This window comes from Chiloscyllium punctatum, chromosome 49 (genome assembly GCF_047496795.1).
Source record: "Chiloscyllium punctatum isolate Juve2018m chromosome 49, sChiPun1.3, whole genome shotgun sequence".
In the NCBI taxonomy this organism is placed as follows: Eukaryota; Metazoa; Chordata; class Chondrichthyes; order Orectolobiformes; family Hemiscylliidae; genus Chiloscyllium; species Chiloscyllium punctatum.
The window spans coordinates 47,296,937-47,309,272 of record NC_092787.1 but is presented as its reverse complement, the minus strand read 5'-3'; the positions used below and the strand labels follow the sequence as shown (position 1 = coordinate 47,309,272).

The 12,336-nt window shown below is 41.3% G+C and overlaps 1 protein-coding gene across 4 annotated transcripts in view; it reads right to left on the bottom strand.

The window, feature by feature from the left end:
• Positions 1-12,336, bottom strand: part of abca2 (ATP-binding cassette, sub-family A (ABC1), member 2) — a 548,786-nt gene that overhangs the window by 290,053 nt on the left and 246,397 nt on the right. For all 4 annotated transcript variants that reach the window (XM_072566424.1, XM_072566423.1, XM_072566425.1 and 1 more), the window contains exon 7: positions 9,328-9,510. In XM_072566424.1, coding sequence (XP_072422525.1) covers positions 9,328-9,510 — 183 coding nt within the window. The remainder of the gene's footprint in view (positions 1-9,327; positions 9,511-12,336) is intronic.

The following is a 12,336-nucleotide window of genomic DNA, read 5'->3' as shown; positions in this document are numbered from 1 at the left end:
TTGGGGACACTCCTGCCTTAAACTTTGCGAGCCGCTCTGGTGCTATATGAGCCCTATGAAATATTTTCAATTGAATAGCTCGAGTCCTATTAATTCCATCCTGTCTAATCCGTTCACTCTAAAGTGATCATTGTACATATTTGCAATCACTACACATACAATTGGATTCTCTGACAGAGAATCACTATGAAACGTCCACAGAAATAATTTAAGAATCCCATAATCATGCCCAGCCTACCTCAGCTGGTCCACAATTGCTTGAAAACCTTCACATATTTTGACCACTACAAGTCCACAATTGTTTTCAAAGCCGTCAACAACTCTTCAAATTGCTGTAAAGACAATTTCATGTTATCTCCAACCAGGCAATGCACTTTAGGGTAAGGAAGCCCAGCTCCCTTGCTATGCTGGTACAGTGGACTCCATAAATGAGATAAGGGCTCTTTGATCATGTGGAGGCCACACAACGTAGGTTGGCTGGACACATTGGTCAGGATCTCCTCTCTCACCCCATTCCCCCACTCACTGAGTGGAGAAGTGAATGGCCCAGTGCTCTACAGTTCCATACAAAGAAGAATGTCAAAAAGTCACACAGTGGAAGTCCTTCAATTGCTCAACTTTATCTAAACTTGGGTGCATAATGAACAGCTGTGAGGAAAATAATCATCTCACCTTACAGCAGCCGTCAATATTGGTGCAACAGTGAACATTGACAAGCTGTGAACACTAAAGCTTTTCTTTGGAAACCACAAAGAGAAATGCGATGTCTAGTCCCACTCTTCTTTTTGGCCCCTGACATTATCAGGACCCTCAAACAGACATGATATAATCTCATCAAATGATAGTCAGGCTCCCTCTAGACTGTGACACTGAATTAATAAAGAGCAGTTCTAAATGATGGTGATGAGAGAATCATTCGCTTCCCTGGGTAAATCTGCCAACACTCCAGGTCTGGTCTGGAGTCTTCAAGAATCTTCAGTGCATTACCCCAAATAAGCCCACATAAAAATTATAAAAACATAAAATATATATTTCTTCTAATGTTTGAATTACTGTTTATTAAATATAAAATAGTGAACTTGGTGAATGAAGGTTTATTTTCACCCAAGAGTCAATAATCATTCAATCAAATAACCAGGAATATGTTTGTTTTCCCAATGAAATGACAATTATGGATGTGCTGGATGCCCAAAGACAGAAACCTGGGTTATTATTATGAATGTTCCAGCAACCTGTGCAAAGACAGCTGACAAACCTTTCTGTGGGCCTACATAAAGGAATGACTGGCAAATCGATTAAAGCTTCCTCTGAAACCCAATACAAAGTTATTCACAACAATAAAAATGGTTCCCATCTCCTGCTTCAGATGTGCCCTCGGGGGACCCACTGCAAAACCTGCAGCAAGGAGCCAATTTCAGAAAGATAATCCTCTTAGACCCACATACTGCTATTATAGGAGAGATAATCTGCTTTGGTTTTCCTGTTCTGAAGCAAGTCCCGCTGCAAATCGAAGTGATTCCAGCCTCTGAATTGGGACAAATACACACCTCCATCTTCACTGTGTAGAACACAAAGGGAAAAAAACTGTGGGGATTGGGAAGGTGAAAGGGAATTCAAAAGAAGAAGGAATGCTGACAGTGCAATGGGGGGGGGGGGGGGGGGGGAAAGAGGGGAGATGAAAATAAGAGAGATTTTGGAAGAGGCAATGTTGGAGTGAAGCATGTGAATGGTATTAAAGGCAAACGGGAAGGTTTGAAATGCAACAAAACAAAGGAAATGATTAAGGGGTGTGGGGTAAGAAGAAGGAGAAGGAGAAGTGTGAAATCTGGGAGCATCACTTTCGGGCAGGGGTTAAGATCAGCACTAAGAGGAGGAGGGAAATTGAGTGGACATCTTGAACTGAAGGTGATGGACGATGCGAGCAATGCGGAAATGAGGGGGGACATTTGAATGGGGCGGTATTTGCAGAGTACAATCTCAAACTGGGATGGAGAGAGAGATTAGTGCAAGATTCCAACACTTCAAAGGTGGGGAGATAGGTGGGAAATGTTTCCATGAGAGGATTAGATAGTGTATGAAATATAGCATCTATGTTAACTGATGTTCCTTTGAATTGTAAGCAGAGCTGGCAAGGCCAGCATTTTTTTAAATCAATTCCCAATTTCTTTTAAGAAGCTGGTAGAGAACCACCTTCTTGAACTACTATTGTCAATTCCGGGACTTCCAGGATTCACTGAAGAAGCGACGGTATTGTTCCCAAGTTGAAAAGATGCACTGGGAGGGAAATTTGCTGTTGCTCCTGCAAGTACCTGCTTTCTTGCGAAACGTTTGCAACTCATTCTGCAAAACCGATGCTCATTTCAAGACTGAGAGCGCAGTGCACTGTCAGAAAACCTGGGTGCTTGCATCAACAATTGCTCAACACACTTCCACGTCAGATTCACATGAAGTATGACCTACGCATCTAAACCTGCCACAACACAACTGACCTTGAACAGATGCAAGCTAGCTTTTAATTAGCACAAACTCATAACGACATTGGTCTTCCATTTATGCCTGAAGCCAATGAAGAACAAGAGAAATACTGGCTGCACAAGAAATCATTAAGAGCAGGCAGCACAAAATTGGCACATTGGCTGGATTAAATTCAAAGGGCTAAGAGCAATTATATATTCTAATTCCCAACAGCCGGTTGTGGTGGAATAACCATAATCAGCAGGTTTTTGGGATTACCATGTCTATCTACATTGGTATCAACTCATGCGCTATCTCAAGTAACAGCAATCACAATGATATTGGTTCTAGATTCATCAAACTAGCAATCAAGTTAATCCACTGGGAAAGGATTGGCCTTCAATATTATACCCTGATTACTGTACTTGTGGCTGTCCATGCAAAAAATTTACCTTTGAAGCCTCAAACATTCCTCGCAAAAATGGCCAAATTACATGTCATTTATAAAAATGAATCTCAAGTTTGGGTGTGGGTGATCACCATTCTGAAATACCACTGGCATCTGACACAGTGGGTGGATGTGCACGGAATTCCTGAACCTTTGTAACACAGCCCAGATTATGTACCTGATCCCTTGTGCCAACTTATAAGGGAAGTAAAATATGTATCTATACAGTGAAAACCTGAGGGTGTTGACTAACGAGAGTACAGAAAACCATGACTGAAAAGGAGTCAAGTTATACATCAAACACATGACTTTTGGTATCAGCAAAAAATACTGTCCTTTTACATACGCCAAGATGATTCACGTTGCATTTTATGGTATGTAAATCTTATCCACAAAATCAGAGAAAAATGTGTTTTCTCTGCCAAGCAGAGAATCCTGCTCAAGAGACAGTGAGATCACAACTGAAGGAAATACCCCAAGATCCATACACCTTTGACAATAGGAAGAAAACAGGTTCATCTTGGAGAAACCGTCATCAAAGTTCAGAACATAATAAGCAATTAATCCCAATTCCATCATGGTTCCAGTGTTCACTGCTCTAACTCTAACCCTGATCCCAATCAGAACATGTTACCAAACTTCACTATGTTGCTACTAATTATTGCTGTTGGACAATTGTTTTCATAGACTTAATCCACAAGGTGGCAGGCAATTCTGATCTCCTTTCTCCTCAGTGTTAGCCATCACTTGGTCCCTCATGTCCTGGTCAATATTCACAAATACACTAATACAAAAGATCATCTGATTGTCAATGTTGTGGGTGGGCTCTGCTCTCTGCCAATTGACTGCCAGGTTACCCACATTTTACTTGCCTCTACATATTGACAAGTATTCAACTGTTGTAAAAGTACAGGTAAACTTCTCCATAGTCCTAGCTGACCGCAGGGTTGCTCTCTCATTAAAGCACCACAACTGATAGCGCTTCAGCCAGAGGGTCACCAAGCCTCAGGCACTGGAAGAAGTTGAGACGGAGAGTCTTTCATGGTAACCTCAGCCAGTGTGGGAATTGAACCCATGCTGTTGGCATGAAACTGCATTACAAATGAACTTGGAAACATGCTAAAGTTGTATAAATTGATAATACAAATGTAGGTCTTTATCCGCAATGAATTGTCTACACTACAATACAAAATCAGTAAAATGTTGAAAGCTGATGTATTCTAGACCCTCAGAAAGGGGTTGCTTGGAGATCCGTCTCCCCTTGACCTTTCATGGTGTTGCGATGCAGTTAAACTTGGTTAAAAAACAATAATTCCTAGGAATACTGTAAGTACTAACTCCCAATACAGCAATTTACAGGGATGGTGTTTCTCACACACGAGATGTCACATAGTGGTAATCCTCCGCTCAGACCTCCTCATGGTAGTTAAGTTCAGGGAGCACATCAGCTGGTCAAACAATGCTGTGACCAAAGGGTTGAAGGACTGAAGGTGGAGTAATTCCTCCTTTGAGGAAATGGTTGTGAATAGTGTCAAAGGTGTACAGCATGGAAACAGACCCTTTGGTCCAACTTGTCCATGCTGATCAGATATCCTAACCTAATCTAGTCCCATTTGCCAACATTTGGCCCATATCCCTCTAAACCTCTCTCATTCATATGCCCATCTAGATGCCTTTTAAATGTTGTAATTGTACCAGCCTCCACCACTTCCTCATGCCATACACGCACTACCCTCTGCGTGAAAAAGTTGCCTCTTAGTCCCTTGTATATCTTCCCCCTCTCACCCTAAACAAATAACAACTTGTATTTAAATAGTGCCTGACAATGGAGTTAAAATTTCCCATGACTCTTACAAGGATGTTGACAGGACAATGTAATCTTAAGTTGTGCAATGAAATGTAAGTGCAAACATTTATAAGCTTGGTCAAAAAGGTTTTAAAAACCATCTCAAAGGAAAAAGGGGAATTACAGAAATGGAGAGGTTTTAGAAAGAAATTTCAAAGCTTAGGATAAAAGGCACTAGTCAGGTAATAGCTGGAGTACTGTGAACAGTTTTTGTCTCTATTCTATACAAAGATACAGTGGCATTGGAGGCAGTCCACAGAAGACTGATACCAGATATAGAGGACAGACTTATGAGGAAGGTTTGAGCAGATGTGGCATATACTCATTAGGAGTTTAGAAGAATGAGAGACCACCTGAAACATACAAGATTCTTAGAGACTCGAGAGGATAGTTGGGAAAGCTTGTTAGCCCTTGTGGGAGAATCTCAGGTGAGGGATCATAATCTCAGAATAAGGATCCCACATGTAAGACAGAGGTGGTGAGGAATTTCTCCTCTCAGCAGTTTGTGAATCTACGGAATTATTTACCGCAGAGGGCTGGCAAGGTTGGATCATTCAATCTGGAGATAAACAGATTTTTAAACAGTAATGGAATCAAGGGCTGTGGGGGAAAGATAGAGCAGATGCGATGGGCTGAAAGGCCAATTTCCGCTTCCCATATCTTATATTGCTGAAGATATTTCCACCAATGGCGTACAAAATGAAACCATGAATTGATAGAATTGGGAGAGAACTGGGAGAGTGCAGTTTTCTCAAAAGGTTGTGGGACTAGTGATAGGGAAAGACTATGAAAGAATTCAAAATTATCAATGAAACTTTTTAAATTGAGGTGGTGCATAACTGAGTGGTAATGAAGGTCAACAAGCACAGAGATGATGGATGAAGTGAGGAATTTAGGAAGTTAGGGTGAGTTAGCGGGGAGTCAGTGCATAGTGATAATGTCACTGGATTAATAATTCAGAGGCTCAGGTTAAGGTTCTGGGAGGAGACAGATGATGAAATTTGAATTCAATAAAAATCTGGAATGGTGATTATATAACCACTGTCAATTATGATAAAAACCCATCTGGATCACTGAAGCCCTTTAGGGAAGGAAATCTGCCATCATTACCTGGTGAGGCCTGCATATGACTCCAGACCCATAGCAATGTGGGTGAATCTTAACTGCCATCTGGACAATTAGGGACAGGCAATAAATGTTGGTCCAAATAATAAGGTCCACGTTCCATGAGCTAATACAAAATGGCAGAAAAGTTTTGAATGACCTCAATGTTAAGGCCAGTTGGAAATGGGATGCTAGCAAGGAATGCCAGAGTAATCAAGTCTAGAAGAAACAAAGTAGTGGAGGTTTCAGCAGCAAAGACACTGAGATATATCTGTTACAAAGGTGAAAATGAGTAGTATTAGTCGTGGCAGGAATGTAAGCTCATCTTGCAGTCATAAACAACATTAAACTTCTACCTACAACACGTGGAGACTGCAGCAGTTCAAAAAGGCAGCAGTGTTGGCCAGCAGTGATGCCGATGCTTCATGAGTGAAGAAAAGAAGTTGCAAACAAGCCAGTTCAGTCTCAGATAATTGCTAGTTGGAGGAACAGAGTTCATGATGAGGGAACAGACTTGTGACCAGGCATGAGACACAGGTCTTCAGGCTACCCAGTACTCAATCAGAAGAAATACTGCTCATCAAGTACTGACTTTGGAGAAAAAGTGTGACGACTTTAAGTCATGAGCACTTTTATAGCTTTTGGAAAGATAAAAGGTCTGTGTCTGAACAATTCCACAGAATTTGATGAAATGGGGCCTCACTTCCAAAGTTTAGCATCCTTCAGGAACAAAGTTAATACAGGCTGTTATTTTTAATATTACAAGGAGCGAATGATCATCACTACTCCCTGAAAAAATGGTCTTATATTCATCAATGCATAATAATGTGATGGCTCACAATTCGCCTCTTGAAAGTAGAGGACTTATTTGGACTGCTCATGAGGAACATGCAAGATCACAGTACCCAGTATATACAATGAAGAGTCTTAGTGATTATAATAATTGAGCACAATTGGATATTTTGTAGTAAAGGAGTACGCCTGACGCTTGTAAACAACCCACGACACTAAGTCATTGAGCCCAGATGAAAATGGAGGAATTCATTCATAACATGAGCAAGCTAGTGTTTCAATCTCTCAACTGATTTGCAAGATCTTTCTAAAACAGCGTTGATGATATTGTGGTAGGATCTTCATATTCATCAACAAGTTGACAATAATCCCGCAATAGAAAAGTATCAGGAGAGCACTACTTTTCTTTATTCATCAATGGTGAGGTTAATATTTGTTGCTCATCACTGTTGATGTCAGGGTCCTGAACCAGCAGTGTGCTTTGGGAATTTGAGTCCTTGTATGAACCCTTAGCCATCAAAACTTCCTCAACTCCTGTGAGCAGACAAATTGGGAGCAGACATAGGCCATTCAGCCCTTCAAGCATCCTCCACCCTTCAATAAGATCATGGTTGAACTGTTTGTATTTTCAATTGCACGTTCCCAGCCATCCCCAATAACTTTGCATTCCTTTGCCTGAGAAAATTCTACCTGCCTGTCTTAACAATACTCAAATACCCTGCTTTAAAACAGTAAAAACCTCTGCCTCCACCACTTTCTGAGGTAGACAGTTCCAAAGTTGGACAACCTCAAAGAAAATAATTTCTCTTTATCTCTATATTAAAAGGGCAATCCCTAATTTGTAAGCACTGTTCCTAACTCTGGACCCTCCCATTAAGAGGAAAACTAATTTCCACATCTACCTTGTATAGTTCAATGATGTCACCTCAGCCCTCTAAACTCTAGTGGAAACAGGGTCACTCTGCCCAACCATTCTTTACTCACCTCATCTGACACTTTTGATTATCTGCAGGGACTTATTATTCAGCCTTCTGACACTCCACTCACACCATTTGTATGATCTCTTGATCTCTCTGCCTATAAAGTCTATGCCTGTGTGCTTCGCTTCATTTCACCTGAAGGAGCAGCACTCCAAAAGCTTGTGATTTCAAATAAACCTGCTCGACTATAATCTGGTGTCGTGTGTTTCTGACCTTGTCCACCCCAGTCTAACACTGGTACCTCCACGCCATGGCAACCACTCTTCAATAGACAACCAGGTTAAAGTTTAGTAAACCTCCTCTGAACTATCACCAATATATTTACAGCCTTCCTGAAACAAGGCGACCAAAACTGCATTCAGAATTCAAGGTGTGGTTCTACCAATATAATTAAAGCATAGCATGCTCACTTTTATGTTCAATTCCTTTTATAATAAAGGCTGGCATTCCATTAGCCTTAATTAGTTGCTGTATCCGTGTAACATTTGTGACTCATGCACTCACCTAGGTGCCTCTGCACATCAGAGTTCTCTATTTAATTAACACCTTTTTTTTCATTCTTCAAACCTAAGTGAACAGCTTCACATTTATCCATACGAACCTCCATCTGGGAAATTGTTATCCAATCACAGAATCTACTTAAACCCACCTGCATTCTCCTCAGGTCCTCTTCACAACATAATTTTCTTCCTAACTTATTCCTAACTTCCTAATTTGCTTCCCACCTTCAAGCATCACTGCTCAGCCATCCCTCATCTCATTCGAGTCATTAAAATCAGTTGTAAATAGCGGAGACCCCAGCACAGACTTTTGTGGAACTCCTATTTATGACATCCTGCCAACAGAAAAGCACTCATTTATGCCTACACACGGTTTTCTGCCACCCAGTCTATCTCCTACGCATGCCTGTATGCGAGCTAACTACACCGGAGTGAGCTCATATTTGCATATTTAGGTGGCAACTTTTCAAATGCCTTCTGGAAATCCAAGTACAGTGTGACTACAGGTTCTCCTTTACACACAGCGCATGTTACTCTCTCAAGGAATCCCATTAAATTGGTGAAACGTGATTTCATTTTGACAAAAGCATTGTTTCCATGTTACATAAATACAAGAAATTAGACAGGAAAGAGGTTTTTTATTGAAACAAGGACAAACATACACACTGCATTCTGAGGTAATGAAGGGTTGGGATTGCTGAGGGGAGGGGGGAAGGGGGTAGGGAGGAAATACTTAGTACTCCCAAAGCTAAGCAAACCTCTCAGTGTGACTGATCAACAGGATGAAGTATTCAGTCATAAAAAAACCATCTGGCTTATGGAAAGTGGTTGATGACTGGCTTTGTAATTATAGCAATAACTTGTTGCATTACATGATTGATCATTGAGCTGATCCCGGCACTTTTACTGTCTCCTGAGCTTTCTATAATCATGAGATACACACGGCAGAGGTGAAGTGTGGGAGAAGTTGTGATGTCACAAGTCACTTACTTCCCATTTATAAACAATGTACAAAAGACACCTCCCCCCCCCACCCCACACCCCCGCCGCCACCACCACTTTCAGAGAGTTGTCACACAAAACAAGCTTTCAGTACAGCTCCCAATAACAGCCTCAGAAAGGACAATTCCATTTGTAAGTTAACTCTGAAAAGTAATCGTTGACTTTCAACACACAAAAACGTAAACATTTCTGTTAGTTTACCTCCATTTCTCTAACCAGTGCCTCTGGGTTATAGCCATCTGTGGAGTCACTGGATCCTGCTAGGCCAAGTGCCTGGGCCAACAACTGGACCAGTGTCTGTCTGTGTGCCACTCTCTCTGGGTCACTCAGCGCCTTATGAATCAGTCCTCCTTCAAGCTTCCTCCAGCCTCCGAGGAGATGCTCCTGAAACACAAACCTTTGTCTCAATAAACTCAGCACGCATTCTTTTGGGTCTCATTTCGTCAACAACATATTCTGCACATTTTGGAAATAAAGCAAACTTTGAGAAAAACTGTCGAATACTCAGCATTATTCATCGTTCTGACTCTTGGATGGGAACACATTTTATCAATGCAACAGATGCCGAACACATGCACCATTTGGACCAGAGGTATCCTTTCTACACTTAGGGGATAGAAGTAGAGTCTTCAACATTAGGAGTTAAACCAGTGCAAATATGAATGGTCAAATAGTCACTTTGTTTGCAACGCAGTGCACCAAGATCCAGAAAATGTTAAATATCAAGGTTAAACTCTTCCCTCTATATCAGGAGGGTGCCTTCATCACTTTCTCTTCATTGACATTTTTTTAATGTTTATGAAACAATTGCATGAATATCTTTCCATTACCTACACTGACCACTCCTGTGTTCTCTCTGAAGAAAAATATCACTCATCATTACTTAATGCTGAGTTATTGTAAGTACATTTCTGATCCTACATTCTACGAAGACAGGTACTTTCTCAGAGGGCTCAAGAGGACATTTGCCCCTCCAAAGTAGCTATTTAAGTATGTGTTTGTTCGTCCCTGCACAGCTATTACTAAGGGAGCAAGAAAGGCAAAAGCAATGTCAAATTCTGTAAATTCTTTCCAGCCTTCTCTATTATTTCAATATGGTTCCACACTCTATAAACAGACAATGTCTTAGCTGCAACATATATCAGAATGAAGCTGATGGTGTTGTGAAACCAGTAAATTGCAAATGACAGAAAAACAATCCTCAAGAAATCATCAATATACAAGTCATTGGAATGTTGTTGATCTGATATGTTTACATTATGCTAATTTCTCATTTGTCAGTTAAGCTTCATCAGCAACAGTGACACTAACTATACAAAATCAATAACACATTTCTTTTCTTGATGACTGGTTTAAACATCGTGAATAGAACAGAGATTCAAAAACTGAGACTGGAAGTTTCAGTCTGGAAAACATGTTGAGCAATTACAATCCAGACAAACCCTGCCTCACTGCAATCAGGCAACATTCCAGCATTGCTCTATTCCTGATGAAGGGCTTTTGCCCAAAACGTCGATTTTCCTGCTCCTCGGATGCTGCCTGACCTGCTGTGCTTTTCCAGCACCACTCTAATCTACAACATTCTGGCAGCCATGTTGGATTCTGGCAAAATAATTCATCCTTTATGAGTCCGATAACAACAGGCATACAGAAAGAAAGCAGTTACATCAGCATGGACATCCAGTTATAATGTTAATGTTAACCCCCATTAGAAAATGAGTGAGTTTGGATTTAGTAGGAAATAAACATGGAAGAAAAGTGAAACAGACACAGAATGAGGGGCTGGAGGGGTGCAGGGTGGAGATCAATCTAACCCTAGATAGCTGATGAAACTTTTTAACGAGGCTGTCAGCCTTCATTTTAACATGGAATCTCTGGTCAACCCATGTTAGGCAGATTCCCTCTCACCAACTTGAGAAACCTGTCAGATAAAAGCAACGAGAAAGGTTATCCCCTTCGAATAAATGTCTTTAAGGCACTGCTTAAGATCAGGAGAACAGTGAGTGCTTCCTCTAAGTCCAGGAAACTAACCCCATAATGAGCCCACAGCCCCACATCCTCACCTCCTGTATCCCTCTGCACTGTTCCCACCCATTCCCAGAATGACCAGGCACTCCCCTTCATTATCTATTTGCACTCAGTCCCAATCTACCCTACAATCTCCAGCTCTCCCCTGACCATTTGCCACATTGTCTGAACCCATTAAATACCCGGCCTGACCATGTCCCCCAAAAATCCAATAAACCTATCCACAGCTACTTTCGAGTCCTTTTCCTAAGCCTTCCTCACCCAAAAGACGGACTGACTGGACTGCAAGCTGCCAATCCTACTTTAGAAAATTGGCACAAACTTCTTGGGGTAAAACTCCACAGCACATTCAGGGAAACCCTCCATAACTTCCCTAACTATCATCACTACCACTCCTCTGACATATCAGGCCAAATGTTTTCATATAAAAGGTAAATAATGCCCAAATCAAAAATAATGCAAAAAAAACACAATACAGTGTATGGCACAATTTGGAACCAATAACATAAAATGCTAGAAATACTTTGTAGGTGGAGAGGGAAATAGAGTTAATGTTTCACGTTTACAAATTTTCAGCAGAACAGGAAGATTTGAGAGTTGAAGAGCTTTACAAGTTCACAGCAGCGAGTACACCAATAGGAAGCCTCACCTCGTATACCTGCACACACATCCTCCTCTGTCTCCCAATCTCTATATTTGCTTCAGTGTCAATCATCGCTGACATCTTCCAATTCTACTGAAAGGCCATTGACTGGAAACATCAACGGTGTTTTTCACAATGCAAGTAAAATAACTCACCTTCTTACGTCTGGGGATTAAGTTTGAAAAGGCCGATAGTAACTCATCAGACATGAGTTGTCATGAGAATTAAGCAGAACTTACAAAGACCTGACAGAATCACAACGGGCATATGACCTCCATCTATGCTACGCAGTGTGACATAGATTGAAGCCAGTCATAGATTCACAGAGATGTACAGCATGGAAACAGACCCTTCGGCCCAACCCGTCCATGCCGACCAGATATCCCAAACTAATCTAGTCCCATCTGCCAGCACCCAGCCCATATCCCTCCAAATCCTTCCTATTCATAAACCCATCCAAATGCCTCTTAAATGTTGCAATTGTACCAGCCTCCACTACTTCCTCTGGCAGCTCATTCCATACCCGTACCACCCTCTGC